The sequence below is a fragment of the Camelus ferus genome, chromosome 7 (assembly GCF_009834535.1).
Source record: "Camelus ferus isolate YT-003-E chromosome 7, BCGSAC_Cfer_1.0, whole genome shotgun sequence".
In the NCBI taxonomy this organism is placed as follows: Eukaryota; Metazoa; Chordata; class Mammalia; order Artiodactyla; family Camelidae; genus Camelus; species Camelus ferus.
The window spans coordinates 15,194,698-15,211,023 of NC_045702.1; the positions used below are offsets into that span (position 1 = coordinate 15,194,698).

General features: G+C 43.5%; 1 protein-coding gene across 1 annotated transcript in view; it reads right to left on the minus strand.

Annotated features, from left to right (window-relative positions):
- CREB3L2 (cAMP responsive element binding protein 3 like 2) overlaps nt 1-16,326 on the minus strand; it is a 107,786-nt gene that overhangs the window by 19,209 nt on the left and 72,251 nt on the right. Inside the window, exons 3-8 of the mRNA XM_006173066.3 lie at nt 11,255-11,430; nt 9,658-9,745; nt 6,070-6,254; nt 3,836-3,982; nt 2,540-2,598; nt 1,177-1,245 (exon numbers count right to left, since the gene is read on the minus strand). Of these exons, the coding sequence (XP_006173128.1) occupies nt 1,177-1,245; nt 2,540-2,598; nt 3,836-3,982; nt 6,070-6,254; nt 9,658-9,745; nt 11,255-11,430 (724 nt within the window). The remainder of the gene's footprint in view (nt 1-1,176; nt 1,246-2,539; nt 2,599-3,835; nt 3,983-6,069; nt 6,255-9,657; nt 9,746-11,254; nt 11,431-16,326) is intronic.

A 16,326-nucleotide genomic window follows, 5' to 3' on the forward strand; every position in this document is an offset into this window, starting at 1 on the left:
GCACATGTTCCCAGAAATGCAGAGGGGAAACCCAGTGGGGTCAGCGTCCACTTTTCCACTGATGGTATTTTTACCTTCTGACTATGTTAGCCTGCTGTTTGAGCACCAGCACCATGCAGATTTAGGAAATGGGAGCCAAATTTCATGTTCTTATCAAATGACATGCAAATAGATTTAACCCGATCTCTAAACATTTGCAAAATTGTTATTAGGCATTAATGCTAAGCCTTAAAATGATGTGTTAATATTTTGCTTGCCTTAAAGTCAATTTTCCTCTGCTGGGATTGTTGGATCTATAACAACTCATGGCACCAGGATCCCTTGACTAATGAACACTTTTAATTTTCAAAGCATAGGGAGGCTCCAGGTACAAGCACTCACAGTCTGGATGAAACTCCCCAACTGCCATTTCTCAACCCTGTCCCTTAACCCCTTTCTCCTGCATGTGACTCAGGATGGAGCTCAATCCGCTTCTCCTACACGGAGGCTCTGGGCCAGACTGCCTGCATTCAAATGCTGCACTAGCATTTCTCGTGTGACCTTGGGCAAATCACCTAACCTTTCTGAGTCTCAGAGACCACCTCTGTATAACAGGGAGAATAATAGGACCAGCTTATTTTGACCCAGAGGTTAAATGAGCTAATATTTGTAAAGTGCTGAAAACAGTACCTGGCGCGGGAGGTGCCAGAGGACCTTGTTAATCGCTCTGCCCTACGTTACTGGATGAAATAGGCTTACGATGTCATTGACTAACTCTTAAAAACAGTAATTAAAAAAACAAACTTGGTTTTCTCTTCCTTTTTTTCACCAATAAACAACATTTATTACTCAAATTGGCCGGTCCCTCCTTGTCCACCTCTGAAGCCTGATGTCATTTTCAGGACAATCAGACTCACTGATCTTATTCTCCAAGCTTCTTCCTTAGCCCCTTATCATTGCCCTTGTCAGAATCAGCCTCTTCATCATCCCACACATTTTAGGAAAGTGAAGGACAGGCACATGTGTGCGCGCAGCAGGAACAGGTGGAAGGAGTACGGCCGTCCGGAGGCTCCTGGCACAACTGCACTTTCAGTGTCACCTCCTCCGCCTGCCTCCCAGCTCCGATCCTCAATCTGCCCCCTCTTCTCCACCTTCCACCAGGCAGTTGGATCAGCTCCTGACTCCAGGGCCCCTCACCTGTTGGTGTTCTCCAGAACCTCCACCTTCTTCCGAAGCTCCAGGTTCTCAGTTGAACAAGACTCCACCCTAAAGAGGAGAGAGAAAGAAGAAACTTAGTTTTATCAGTAGAGCAAACACTAAGCCAGGAGCTGGGGTGGAGGCAGGTGGGATTCAGAGAAAAAAAGACAGGGAAGCAGCTACTCCAGGGAGGTGAGGGAGACAGCCTGGTCAACCTGAGTTGGGAAGAAGGGTGAGGAGACAAAAGAAAAACAATAAAGAGAAAGATGAGTAAGTAGCAAGTGCCTCAGTAATGGAAAATAAACAGGGATGGTACAAAATGTAAACTTCTTTTAGGGTGTTCCAATCTTGGTTTCTCTCAGCTGTCTAGTACGGCTTGCTCTCAGTGCACCATCTTTCTCCTTCTAGGCTGCAGGGTCTGGATGCTGCCGGTTATCCTCGGCCACAGGGGGAGAGGAAAGGACAAGAACCCAGGACCTCCAGACAAGTAATCCAGGTGCCTGAGCAGGAATGCCCCAAAGAGGCCACGGAGAGATTTTTATCGAACATTTTGACCCCAGATGCCTATGGAAAATAATGAACAGAAAGGGACTGCTTAACGCTGTCCCACCAATACCTAAATCAGGAGGTAGAAACGCTGACTTTCAGTAGGAACTTTGAGAAACAGCTGGGACCCACCAATCACTCCTCTTGTCAGATACACATGAAGATTCATTTCTGGGTCTGGGGCCTCATTCCCATCTTAAAATGATATTCATTACTCAGTGGGAAAACTGTTTTCTAGGGCTAATACAAAATTGTATTTCATTTACATTTTTCTAACAGCCTTCCTGATGTTCCAGGCTGCTCAGAAGAACAAAAGGTGCTTTCAAGTGTTTTTCTGAAAAGTCACTCTCCTCTAGCATGAATTATAGGGGACAGAAAATAAAGAACGCCAGCCTGCCTTACTTCACTCCCTGTTGCTTCCTCTGGGTATGAGGGAGTGTGGCCAGCAGGAGCTGAGTAATTAGTGCTGCTCCTTCCTGCCAAAACAGGGCCTCTCATCTGAGGGGTCCAGGAATGTGCGTCAGTGTTAGTATTTGTACCTATTTGAAAGGGAGCTTTCAAGGTCTCAAGGACCCTTGGTTGGAAACAGTACAAATGCCTACTAAGATTGAATGTACTTTTTATTTCTTGCTATACTTATAAGCTTCCTTTCTAAAAACCACTAGGTGGCAGGCAAAACATAGCTGATAAACCAGGGAACTTTACTGGGAACCAGAATGAGGATCTGAACCCCCTTCTCGTGAAAAACAGATGCTCTGCGCTCAGATTCCTCTCCGTGATGGCCCAGTACATGCAACCAGTTTGACAGGAGGCTCACTTTTTCTCCAGGCTGTCCATGTATTCTTTCTTCTTTCTCCTACTTTCTTGAGCAGAAATCTGCAATGTAAGGGGAGGAAAAAGGATTATACCAGTAAACCAGTAAAAGAATGACAGGAGGACATTCACACAGAAATCACAAAAGCCCTGCTCACTCTTGTTGCCACTTCCCTTTTGCTTAACCTGCTGACTCATCTACTCATGTCTTCTGTCCTCTCTGGTTTTAGCCCACCGATATTCTCATCTGCTTTCCAACAGATGAGGTCCCCAGCGAGCACAGTGGTCCAGGAGTCAGACCAGAACATGGGGGTCATGAACCATCTGTATGGTCTCAGATAAATGATTTCAACTCCATGGACCTAGTTGGCTCAACTCCAATATATAAAATGAGGGGCAGGGGGTGGGAAGGGATAGACTGGGATTTCAAAATGGTAGAATAGATAAACAAGATTATACTGTATAGCACAGGGAAATATATACAAGATCTTATGGTAGCTCACAGAGAAAAAAATGTGACAATGAATATATATATGTTCATGTATAACTGAAAAATTGTGCTCTATGCTAGAATTTGACACAGCATTGTAAAATGATTATAAATCAATTTAAAAAAGTTGCTGATGAAAAAAAATCTTAAAGGAAAGAAATTATGCAAATAAATCACATCTGTAGAAACCAGAAAAAAGAAATAAATAAAATGAGACAGTTGGGGTTTGTTATATAAGAATTCTCTGGTGGTTCTGCACATGGATGAAGAATTATAACTTCTTCCCTTGGCCTCCTCCCTCTTGCTCTGCCCTTGTCCAAGGCATGCCCCTGGGCCTCACCCTCCCCGATTTGCACTGTAGGCGCTGAGGACCAGGAGACTGCTGGACCCAAGTATAGAAGAGTGGCCTGCAGAATTTTTTTTTTTTTATCAAAAACCTTATCAAAAAAAATTAAGCACCCATAATATATTTATCTATATTTATTTTTTGTAAATTATATGCATGCCTACCAGAGAGAAATACCTGTGTATATCATAAAACAGAAACTTTTAAGGCTGAGATTTAAACACCGTAAAATTTCCTCCCACCCCCGAATGGGTCATCCTGGGCACCATTAAGTGTGCACCCCTGATCTGGGGGCCCGCTGACCAGAGGATGGATGGAGGGGCTGGAGGAAGATGGGGCAAGCCTTGGTCCCCACCATGGGACAGGCCAGTGTTGGCCGCTGGGAAGGGAGGGCGGGCGGGCACGCGGGCTTGATTCTGCTCACTGTCTCTGCTCCCAGAAGTGTCTGGATTTGAAGGGCTTACCTTATTCTTGATTTTCCTCCGGATTTTCTTTAGGGCCTTCTCCTCCGATTTTGTCAGGGGCAACTTGGTGGGGATGGGATAACCCTCAGCAATCAGGGTCCTCTTCTCCTCCTCTGTCAGGACCAGGGGGCCTGATCCCTGCAGCTTCTGTGCAGACCAAGGAGAACAAAAGGGTCAAAGAGGAACAGCCAGGCGCATCAGAGAAACACCTCCTGAGGGGTGAGAAGGGTCTGTTGTGATATCTCGCAAATGGCTAAGGGCAAAGGGTGCCTCTGTGTTTTGGTGAGAAATGGGTACTTTGAAGTGGAAGCAAAAATGGAGAAGACACTCACATGTGAGTGTTACAACCCAAGGAATGTAATTTAAGGGAGCAGGTAAAGAAACAACCACCCATGATTTCCTAGAAGTACCCCACTGGCTAAAACGTCAAAATTAAAGGATAGAATTTGTTTCCCATGTCCCTAGAGATTTCCTGGCCTTGGCGTGATGAGGGATTCACTTGCAGCTCTGTCTGTGGGAGAATTTTGCTGTTCTCCTGAAAATGCCATTTTGCAAGATGCTCTTTACACACTAGGAGTCACTTCTTGACCTTCACTTATAGCTAAGGGGCCAGGACTCCCAGGGATATGCCTGTAGGCACGTTCCATGGAAGTCATTGGTCAGCACAGCCCCAGGACATCCATCATCAGTGGAGATGAGAACTGCAGCTCATGTCATTTAACCTGTGTTAGAACGTGTTTATAATTAGTCCAACAGAGTACCTAGTGCATATTAGCTCTGTGTTAAAGGCACTGAGGAATCCAAACAAACTCTGTCTCTAAAATAGCTAATGATCAGGACGGAGACTGAATTGACACACATGAGAGAATGAGAGCAATTAAATGCTAGACTGTAACATTAATTTACTCAAGGTGCATTAAAAACGTGGAGAATGAGAACACTTAGATGAGTCTGTGTGATAAGGGAAGGCTTAGGGTAGCAGATAAGACTTGATTTGGGCCTCCTGAAAGAAAGGGGATGATTTGCATAGAGAGAGGAGGGCATTCCAACAAAAGGCAGTATTGTGAAAAGTAACTGAAGAAGCCACTCTGCACAGAGGCGCGAGGAATTCTTGAAGCAGCAGCAGGTTGGGCACATTCGGAGGGTGTTGGTACCCAGCAGAGGTATTAGGGCTTGATGCCAACAGATAATAGTGAAACATGGCACGGTTGTTGAGCCAGGGTATGATATGGGGAGGGTTTCCTCCATGACCATGTGGAATGGACTGTATGTGGTAGAACCCCACAGATCCACAAGATGAACACCATTTCAGTAATCAAAAGAGTGAAGGGTTAGAGGTGAGGAGGTGGAGATGGAGTGGAAAGAGTTCATTCCCTGGGTCTCAGTAATAGTGATACATAAGAATGTCAACACAGATCTAGAACTTCAAATTTTCAAAATTGTGTTAATTGATACATGGTTCTTATAAGAACTTTAAAATATCTTATTCCATTTAAATTTGCTCTACATGATATTATAAATTCAATAAGGTTGACTATAATTTTTATTTTTTATTTATTTTTTTAATTGAAGTATAGTTGACTACAATCCTGTGTTAGTTTCTGGTGTATCATTTTTAAATCTTCATAGAAATCAATTGACTATTCAGGACAATAAGAAGTTAATTATCTATCCCTATTTTTTATTTGGAAAAATTACTTATGTGAGGGATGAATGATGTCATGATTTCTATCCTGAGTCACTGGGTTAAGAGTTGTACCTCGGGCGAAAAGGGTTAAACAATATCTTTGAGCTTTATCAGACATCAAAGAGTTTACTGTTGGAGAGATTTTTAAGTTCATCAAAGACTGCTTACTTAAAAAATAAGTTATTTCCTATCATAGGTCATAAAGACCACTTAAATTGATGGTAAATATTTGTGATATAAATTTGAGAAGAATAACAACACATTTTTATTCCTCATGCTTATAGCTATGTAAAATAAACATATGAATAAAAACCAGAAGTGTGCACAGAAAAGGAGGAGAATGTGTTAGTTAGCTATGTGTCTACGAGACCACAGACAGCACTTAGAAAATGTTCTTTAAGACTGTTACCTCCCAGCTTTAGCAGTTAAGACCTAAAACTTCCTACAGGAATAAAAGCCAAGTGGCCCCAAATGGCACCCACTCTGGGTGAGGCTCCCAACGACAGAATGGGGAGAGTCTGAGTCCGGGGATGTGGTGAACACTCACGTGGGGTGCGGTGAGGAGCGGGGAGCTGGCGAGCGCTGAGGTGGCCCGCGCCGGGGCCCTGGCAGGGCTGTGGGTCTGCGGCAGGCCGAAGGGGTGCAGGCGTGGGCTGGGGCTCAGGCTGCCCTCCGAGTCGCTGCTGTGGCTGCTGGGAGGGGTGGGCGGTAAGTGCAGGTGGTCCACGGAGCCTGCGGGAAAGAGAATGGATGGCATCCATCAGGGAGCAATGAAGCAGGACTTGGGGGCAGTTAAAAGAACCATTAAGCATCCATACAGTGGAGCCCAGGGTAGCAGAACAAAAGAATGGGGACTCTCCAGGTGGGTGTGGATGTACAAAGATAAGGGAGGGAACTAAATCAAGGTGCAGAACGGTGTATGCGGTAGCCCTCCTTCTGTATGAAAAGGGAGAGACAATACAGGCTCCTATTTGCTTGTATTTACATAAGAAACTCTGGAAAATATATAAGAAACTAACAAAATTATGATGTAAGGAAGGCAGAAATCAGAGTAGATAGGGACAGTCCTGCCGTAACTTTCCCTCTGCTCATTTCACGTAGTGTCCATAGTTTGACCTGTAAACTATATTAACGTATTATGATCTTTAAAAAAAAAAAAAAAAAGAGCAAAAGCTGGGAGCCGGTGAGAGTTTGCGAAAAGCTCATTTGTTTCGGGAGGAATGTGCCTGGTAGGGCCCACAGGCCAGATGCCAGGCATTCTTGGTTCATAAAATACCCAATCCATCTGCAGATAGATAGGTAGGCACTGAAAGACAAACTGGATGGGGAGGGGCTTTCTCCTGCAAAGTCCCCCATCACCTGAGTCCAGCCTTTGCCTCTCCTCAGGGAGGCACACTCATGCTTTGCCGGGGCCTTTGAGCCTTAGATGGTGTAGATCATGTATTTCCAGGGCAGCAGGGATGGGTTCCTGAGTGGGAGAACCTGCTGGGAGATCAAGCTGGCCAAAGAGTTTTGGGGTCTGACACTTTTTCTGACCTGCAGATCTTTGCGCTGTGCTGAAACACCTTGAGAGCCAGGCACCGTCCCTGACCCAAGGATCAGGACCTTGGGTAAGCCTTTCACTCCACACCCATGCTGGGGCCCCCAGGACAACAGAGCCTCTAGCGCAGCAGCTCTGCACTGGGCAAGGTGCCTGGGTGCCTCACGTATACCTGGGGTTGCTCGGCCAGAGAATGGCTTGGGGCCGTGGAAAGTCCTCACTATTCATGGAAAGGACCTTTCTGAGACTAAGAAAAAGGACTCCCCCACTCCCACCCCACCCCCACAGCTGCCTTTGGAGGTGACAAGCTGCAACCAGACAGCTCTCTCACCTACTGAATACCCCAGGTAACCACATGTGATGTCTCTCTCTGCCACCCCCTTCGCCTCCACCCCCATTCACAGCACACATTTTTTTCTCACTTTTACCCAAACCCTTCTCTTTTCTCTTTCTAATATAACTGTTTTTCACTAGATACTTCCCTTTTTCTCTGCTGAAGAGCTCCCTGGGTTTTTAGTCTACGGCGCTTTTAAAGCTAAAGAATATTCTAAACCAATCCTACACACCTCTGTTGCCAACTCCCCTGTCAACAGTTCTCGGCAGCCAGAGGATAGGTACATGCCTTAAATATGTGCTCACCTAGAAAGGAGGAGTCCTGAGAGTGTTAACCAAGGTTTTCCCAATGCCATGAACACCTCTGCGTCTTGCGGTGTCAGATGAATTAAGCAAGGAGGTCATTAGACTGGGGTAGCTCCAGTGCTCTGGTGGCCTCCACAGGCAAACCAAAATATGAGCCTGTGAATGCCTCAAGGTTACCAAACTGAAGCCTAGGGACAACCAGTCACAAACAGCCAGCTGGGCTCTAAGTTATAGCCAACCAATAATTCCTTACTTCCACCTTTTCTTTATAAAAATCCCCCCTCCCAAGCTCTCGTTGGTGGAGCTCTCCTAACCACTTCCAGTTTGGTGCTGCAGAACCGAATCTGCCTGCCGTGCTGAGCTGGGAGATCCTGGAGAACCAGCCAAGAGTCCCCTCCCGTTCACTAGGCACAGTCCAAATTATTCTCATACTTTTCTCCTTTCCAAGCAGAAGGTGCTCCACAAAAAATGGAAATGGCCAGGCAGGAAAAGTGAAGCAAACTGGAATCTCGTCTTACCTGCTTATTAAGAGCTCTTGCCCTGGCCACAGGTGCCTCAGTATCAGATTTCTAAATATCACTTGAAATGTTGCTCTTGGGTTACTTACTGACAGGGCTGGGGACAACCAGCTACTTTGCCTAGAAGCCCTGCTGCATTCAAGGATATCGAATTTCCTCCTCCCTGTTTATCTAGGATAATGAGGAAGGAAGGCCATTTACTTTACTCCGGAAATTCTTCTTCTCCAGATTCTGAAGCCACTACAGGACCGACTGTTACAGTTATGACACTTTCTGAAGCATATTGCAACACAGGTGAAAAGAGCAAGGTGTATTTGATGGCCATAACCCATTTCATAAAAATGAAAGGAATTACTTTAGAGCAGTATAGAGAGCTGAAAGGCACTAAAATGTGTCTCACTCAGGGAAAAGAAGCATTGTCTCAATCTGGAGTTTAGCCAGTATTACTAATTTTAAAAACTGAATCCTTTCCTTACTGATGATAAAGATAAATGCCTTTATCAAATCAAATCCTGAGTATATGTCTGGTGGGCTGAAGGCAGCCTATGCTTCCATGAGAACTGCTCATATAGAACATCTGGACTTTACGTCTACACCAGAGCTCAGGTACCTTTTCTGTGACAAGCGCATATACTGATTTCTTATTTGTTGACCTCACTGATGAGCTGTCCTTCTGACCTTGTACTGAAAGTATAAGTAAAAAGGGAGGGGATGGCGTGTCTGAAGGTACAGAATTAAGGGCAGGATCTGTGCAAAGTAGCTTAATAAAAAAGGCTGAGAGAGTTTCCTAGGGTCCATGAGACTTAGAGGTCTGCGTTCAGGATTCCTAACTATGGGTTTCATATGAGGACAAGAAACTGACTCAGAGAAAGAAAAAAGTGAGAGTATGACAAGGTCAGGTGTGACATTACTTAATTCTAAACGGATGGCAAGAAGCCAGGTGGGATGTATGAATACAGAAGCCTCTTTGCAACTACTGTCACCGACAATTAACATTTAAAAACGCTGAATGGATCAGATACCCTGTGAATTCATTTTACTAGGGGTTTAAACTGGACTTGTTTTAAACAAGCAAGGTGCCTTTGTGGATGTTTGCCTATTTGCTTCTACTGATCCTCACTGCAGGGCAGGGAGCTGGGTTTTATTTTCAGGGCAGATCCATGTTCATCAGCACCCTAGTCACAGTCGTCTAAAAACAGGCTGAAAAGTCACCCCGACTAGAAGCAAAAGTTAAAGATTTAGCTGGAAATTAAGCATATACATATCTGGGAAAATAAAATGTAGCTTTCAAAGTCTGTATTTAGAATCAAGAACAGAGCTATTTTGTAAAGCAAGCTATGCCTTTGGTACAAATTAACCCCAGCACTGTCTCCCACACTCCCCATCTCTTTAGATGGTGCACCCACATCTCTAAACCCAGAGGAGAGGGCAGACAGACCTTCTTTAGGAGAGAAGTTTAGGAACTGATCCACTTCATGAGGCTCCAGCTTAATCTTAGGAATAACTGTCTGGCACGAGGAATCAACCTAAAGGAAGAATTTCAAACACAGTCTTTAAAAACCAATTAACAAACCCGAAGAAACACCCCAGGGAGCTATTTGTCATCTGTCTCCCTCCCAGGGCAGTCCTGCTTCTCTGGGGTTGGAGGAGGCCTGGCTGAGGGCAGGCTGCTTCTTGAGCAGGGAGGTGTTTCAGTCCTTAACCTTTCCCTCGTCACCAATCTGGGCATTATAGGGGATGGAATCCTCAGAATTCTAAAATTAAGAACCCCGGACTCACTTATCAGTGCTTCTTTCTCCTGTTTTTATGGTAATATAGAAGGCATTTTATCACAAAATAGTCTGGTACATTTTTAAAGGGTTGCAGGCTTCCAGCACTGTGTCCCGAGGCAGGAACTGTGTGAATTGTGCTGCATCCAGCCTCTTCAGGCTTCCTGACAACTGACAACACCTAACCATGAAACACTTGGGCCGGAAAGGAGGAAAGGTACCTGGCTCATGCGTGGGGTGCAAGGCCATGATCCTGACCTTTCTTAGTCACATGCTTAAAAAGGAACTGAACTAAAATCTCATGGAGCGAGGAGACTAATACATACTGCCAAAGCCTGGTCCAGTAAACAGACTCAGGTAGCTGTGGAGAAAGGAATTGTACACGGCAGCGCAGGTGGTCTGTCCACAGCCCCTCATCTTCCACCCAGGTGGGATGCAAAAGAGCACAAGGAGTGAGTATGCAGTGAAGTTTTAGTGGCTCCCCTGCTTCTGTGTTACCTTTTCCTGGACAGATGGACTACTACACTTTGCTCAGAGGAGATCTGACTTAACCTACGTTAGTGGGGTCATTGTTTATGACCTGTGGCTTTGAACTTAAGGAAACTTAGGGCTGGATTCCAGTATCTGGAAGAAGACATTCAAGTAATACTCTGGTCCATCACCAGAGCCTGGAAATACCAAAGAGAAGGTGGAGTAAAACTAAATTCTACTTGCTGTGGGCATGGAAATGAGCGAGGAAGAAATTCCGAATTTCTTACGTTTCCCACAGGAAATACAATAAGAATTGGTAGGGGGGCAATCTCTGAATTAAGTCAGGGCAACTCAGCACTGCTCTAGGAAAGTAAAACACTCCACAGGAAATAGCACCCCTACAGCCATGGCACAGAAAGCCATGGACTGCACCATCACTGTAACTGCTCCCTTTCCACTGGCTTAAAAATCAATCCCATGGAGAATTTTTTTTTCCACCATGGATATCCATTTTTTTTTTTTTTAATTTTACAACAGCAATCATAGAAAAAATTAAATCAGACTTTCTACCAATTTTTCTGGACAATGCCTTTAAAGAAAGTGATATAACCAATGTTGACACCAAATCAACATATCCTTGATATACACATAAATACATTTGTACATACATACCTACACATAGGACTATATATCCTTAAACATACACTAGCTCCAAAAAGATTAAATGCTTTACTGGAGAATGAGGATCTGTATCTTTTGACCCAATCTGTTTACATGGAAGAAAAGGGAGTGTACCCCAGTGTTCATTTCCAGAGGGGGTTCCTCCTTTTCAAAAGGGGTGGAGATGGCTGTGATGGTCAGAGTGACAGAAGGAACAAGTCCCGAGGGCGGCTCATCTGTAATCGGCTCTGTCTTGATGGTTGTTGATGGAAAGTCTGTAGACAGGTACCATTTCTCACTCTCCACTTCATCTGTGGGAAAAAGACAAGCACACATATGAATCTGTGCAGGGCCTCAGGTGTAAGTAAAGTAAATGACTACTGATCTTTCTCCTCCAAAAAAACCTCCAAGAAAGAATTGTTGAGAGTAGGATAAAAGTAAATAAAATGAGGATGTGAGAGAGGAGATAAATTGATAAAGAAATGAATGGCAAAGTAAGAGTCTATGCTCATATTCACTTGAGCATAAGTATGCCTAAAGTAATTCTGGAGGGATACACGTAACAGAAAGAAAGTTGGCTTCCTGGGCAGAGCAGCAAGGGGACTGGGTGGATGGGGAATAGGTCAGGAGGGGGAACTTCAGTGGGTAGTGTTTTGTACTTTTTCATTTTCAAACCAAATGAACATGCTATCTATTCAAAAATAAACCAATAAATAAGTGCATTTAAAAATAAGAATAAAAGAAGTGAATGGTTGACAACCAGGGTCTCAGGAGACAGGACTGGAGACAATGGTTAGGTTTCTTCCTTCTCCCCAGTGGATGGTTATTTGTTTTCTTTCTTTTTTTCCTTCTCACTCCCTGTCCTTGGTCCTTGTCTGCTTCCCTACAACCTCACTTTTGCCTTACACCTGACCTCAACTTCCAGCAGGAAGCCCTCTAGGAAACTTCAGAGTTTGTTACAGACATCTGCTCCTTGTTGAAATGGATGAAATACTCATCCAGAGGAAAAGGCTGCCTCTTGCCAAGTCTGGGTCTTGGCCTCTGGCTTTTGTGATGATCACAGGCCTGGGGATCTCAACAAAGCAACAGCGCAGAGCACACAAAAGCCCCTTTCTCTCTCAGCGCACGTTCTCCTGGGAGCCTGCATGGTACCTGCACTTCTTACCAACGTACTCAGAGCCGGTACCTTGCACAGCCCCGGGAAAGGAGGGAGGAGGGCAGGAAAGGAAACAGCAAGAAGGCTGCAAAAAGATGCAGAACAAAAAAAAGCAAGTCAGAGATTCCCAAAGTCAGCATTCCTCATCTGACACCAGTTTTCCAAAACGAGGCTAAAATAAAGACATGCTCCCTGGCTTTATGAAAACACTTAAATATACACCCCTCATGCCTAGTGAACTATTTCTACACAGGGGAGCAAAGTTGTTCACACTGTGAATTACACTCATGATTTGGGCTCAAGTTTTCTTATGAAAAGGTACACGAGCGTCATTCAGAACCATCAGGGGCCAGTGGGAGAGTGGGCATGGAAGCTAAAAGCTGAAGTTCACAATTATTAAAGTTGTATTTCATAAGCAACTTCCTTCAAACACAGGGAAAGGTTAGATTCATATTCACCGAGGTAAATGATTTTCCCCTAAATCCAGCTTATCATTGACTTGATTAATTATTCCAGCCCCAATTTATTTCCTGAGGCACAATAAAGACGGACAAGACTTAGATTGGTTGAAGATGGTTTGCTTTTAGAGCTAGTTCTGTGGAACTGCTGAGGGCTGTGGGTGATGGGGGAATTTCCATCACTCTCAGCGTGTGCACCACATCCTGGCTGAGGGGGAGGGGCAGGAAACAAAGGGCCTTTTGCCAGCAGCCAGAGGATGGAGACCACACTGTACTTGATGCAGAATCCTACTGGCCAGACGGGCGCCCCAGCCCAGCTTAGAGAAGCAACTGGATGAGGAGCCTAATGAAGTTTCTAATGCCAGTGCCCCTCCCAAAAGGAGCTTAGGAACAAGAAGTCTCTGTCACCTGCAAGACATGTTCAGGACAGACGTGGGGAGGGGTTGGAGAGAGAGTGAGAGAGCGAGCAAGAGAGCAGAGGCCACACTTTCTCCATTTAGCAGTGATGTGTTGATACTTCTGCTTTGTCAACACTTATAGACTGTCCACATTGAGCAATATTTATCCCTAGCAGAGACTGGAAGAGAGATAGTAAGATGAAATACAGCCTCTGATTTATTAAAATTAACAATAAGGAGGCATCCCTGAGAAAAAGGCCACATGTAATTACCAAGAAATGATGAGATAAGGCTAGACTAGACCCCTGGCTGTGCAGTTAGGATTACTGTGATGAAACTTAATTTCCAAGGCACAAAAGAAAAGGCAAAAATAAATACAAAAAAGTGAATACAAGATTACAAGGCAAAGGAAGACAGGTAATGAAATCAGTTCTTCCAATAGAACTAAGCCATTCCCAAAGCACACCATTTATAAAATAGGTCAAGATAGTTTATATTCTGAATGCTCAGTGTCCTATACCCCCATTTAAAATTTTTTTTAATATAAATGTAATCTGCTGTATCAGAGACAGAGACTGCAGGACAAATGATGATACTTGAAACAAAATCTCCTCTCTCAAAGACAAGTGAACTCTTCCAAGAGAGAAGCCCAAGGAAGCTGCCTCTCCACTCCTGAGACTTTTGGGGGACAAACAATTGGATTTGCCTTCATGCTTCCATTTTAATACAGCCATTTATGACTCCACCTTGAAAGATGTTTTTTGAATTACAAAGAAGTTTAAGGCTATCCAGCTCAGACACATCATTTTATTGATGAGGAGAACGGACAGGCAGGTCTAAACCACATAGCCAATTGGTGGTAGAACCCAGATCTTAGCACTCTCAATCGTATTCTGTCCCCTCAAGAAACAACTAAACACGGAGATGAGGATTTGTGCACAAATATGCTCACTGCAGCATTATTTATAATCACAACACACTGATAGTAACCAACACAGTAAAAAGGAAGGGCAAGGTTAATGAATTATGGTGCATCCATACAATAGAAATAGTATGCAGCCAGTAATGTTACACGTGAAAGCCTTTTAAATAACAAGGCAAAGATTTACATTAGAATATTAAGAGAAAAAGGCTAAATATAAATTTATGTACTATTAATGAAGAAATTGATAGAACAAAAAGACTGAGAAGAAATATGCCAGAATAGTCAAAAAAAAAAAAAAAATCTCTGGAGAACAATTCAGAATGCAAATGACATTCCCCCCCTACTTTTATACCATTTCTAGATTCCCTGTATTGGGAACATATTGTCTGTGGATGATCACACTCAGACATGGCCCGCTTCTGCCTGCTCTACTTTATGCCTTATGATGGTAGTTATTAGACAGAGCCTCAATGGGTCAAGGGGCCCATTCAGCATCCCTTGACTTAACGAGAGTCAATGAGTACCTAAATATAGGTTATAAATTGCATAATTGGCTCCAGTTCTTCATTTGTTCCTCCATCCATGTCCTTTGCCATGTAATTTTGCAGTTCCCTCCCACTGTGGACTAATCTTCACCCTGGGATTGGCCACATGACTTGCTGTGGCCAGAAAGATGTTAGCTTCTAACACAAGTGGACTCTGGACACAAACTTGCACAACTGGATTTACACACTTGTACTTCTGCCATCATGGGGAGAAGGATGTGCCAGGACAATCTACTGATCCCAGGAGGAGGACAGACACATAAAATAGAGTTGTCCCCAAATGAACCTGCCCAAGATCAGCCAACTCTTAGTCTAAGACATGTGGGTGAATCTAACCGAAACCAGCAAAGTCACTTAGACCCCATCTAAATCACCTAACCTCCTGCCAAGGCACAGACACGTGAACTATAATAATAAATGGTTGTTGTTAAAGCTAATTAGTTTGGGGATGGTTTGTTATGCAGGAATACAGCTGGCCGATACAATGCAAGCAATTAAATCCATTACATCAGAACCTGTTGTAACAAAATAGCTGTACCTTGTTTCCACAGTAATTCCTCTAAACCATCAACTGTGAACCATATCAATAAATATCAGTAGACTGACTGATTCTATCTACCAGTTAAATCACAGAATAAATGACTGCAGATGAAGAAAGTCAGCCAGTAAGAAGTTTGGTAAGAAAAACATTCCAGTGGCAGTTGACACTAGAGAAAAGAGCTTTCATTCTGAACTGCTAGGTTGGCTTGTACCCTGTCCCTCAATGGAACTACATTTCAAATCAGAGAAAACAAAATGACAAATGTCACCTATGAGGCAGGGGGCTAACAAAGGATAAAGCAAAAAGAGTATATGTCACAGTTTTCCCACATGACCTTATTTTTGAAGGTTTCTTTCACTGGCAAAAAGGTCAGTAAAGCACCATGGCTTAAAACTTAGATGTTTAGGTTATTGCTTAAAGTACAAAAACAAGAATCAGTGCACACTCTATACACCTTTGGATTTCTAAAACTTGGAGCTCAGATTTTTTTTTCCTACACTGTGTTTATATGCCTTTTAAGTTTCATTTCAGAAGGAACACATCATCCAGTAAGTCTGCCATATCATCTGATTCTACTGAAACAGCTTCTTCTCAAAGGTCAAACTCAACTGGCAAATTTCCTCAGTATCACCACTTAGCTGTCAGCCAGAAAATAAAAACAAGCCACTGTCTCGTAGTGATGAGTCCTTTACATGCAAGGACGAAATGGGGTAACTATGAGCAATGGGGCCAGATGCTGAGATTACCAAAACAGTAGCTGAAAGAAACACAAACCAAAGCCAATGGAGAGGGACACTGAAAATGCAGGTCCTCAACCATTTCCATATGTACTGCATAAATAATTGCATTGAATAGATACTAATTCCTGGGAAGGGGAGAAACAAGATTAAACTCTAAACTGGGAGTAAGCAGTATCTTTATAAATATGTTTTTTACATATATATATATATACACACACACATGCACACACATACACACACATATACACTTATGTACATATAGTAGGCCCATATATTCTTAAAAAGAGAAATCACATGGGGAAAATATCCCTTACATGATATAAACACATATGTATCTATTCGCTATTTATATAATATGTTGAAAGTGAAAAGGAAATTTTTGTAAATTAAGTAAGTATGCCTCATCTAAATCCTTCAGCATTTGATAACTATGTCTGCCCTTTG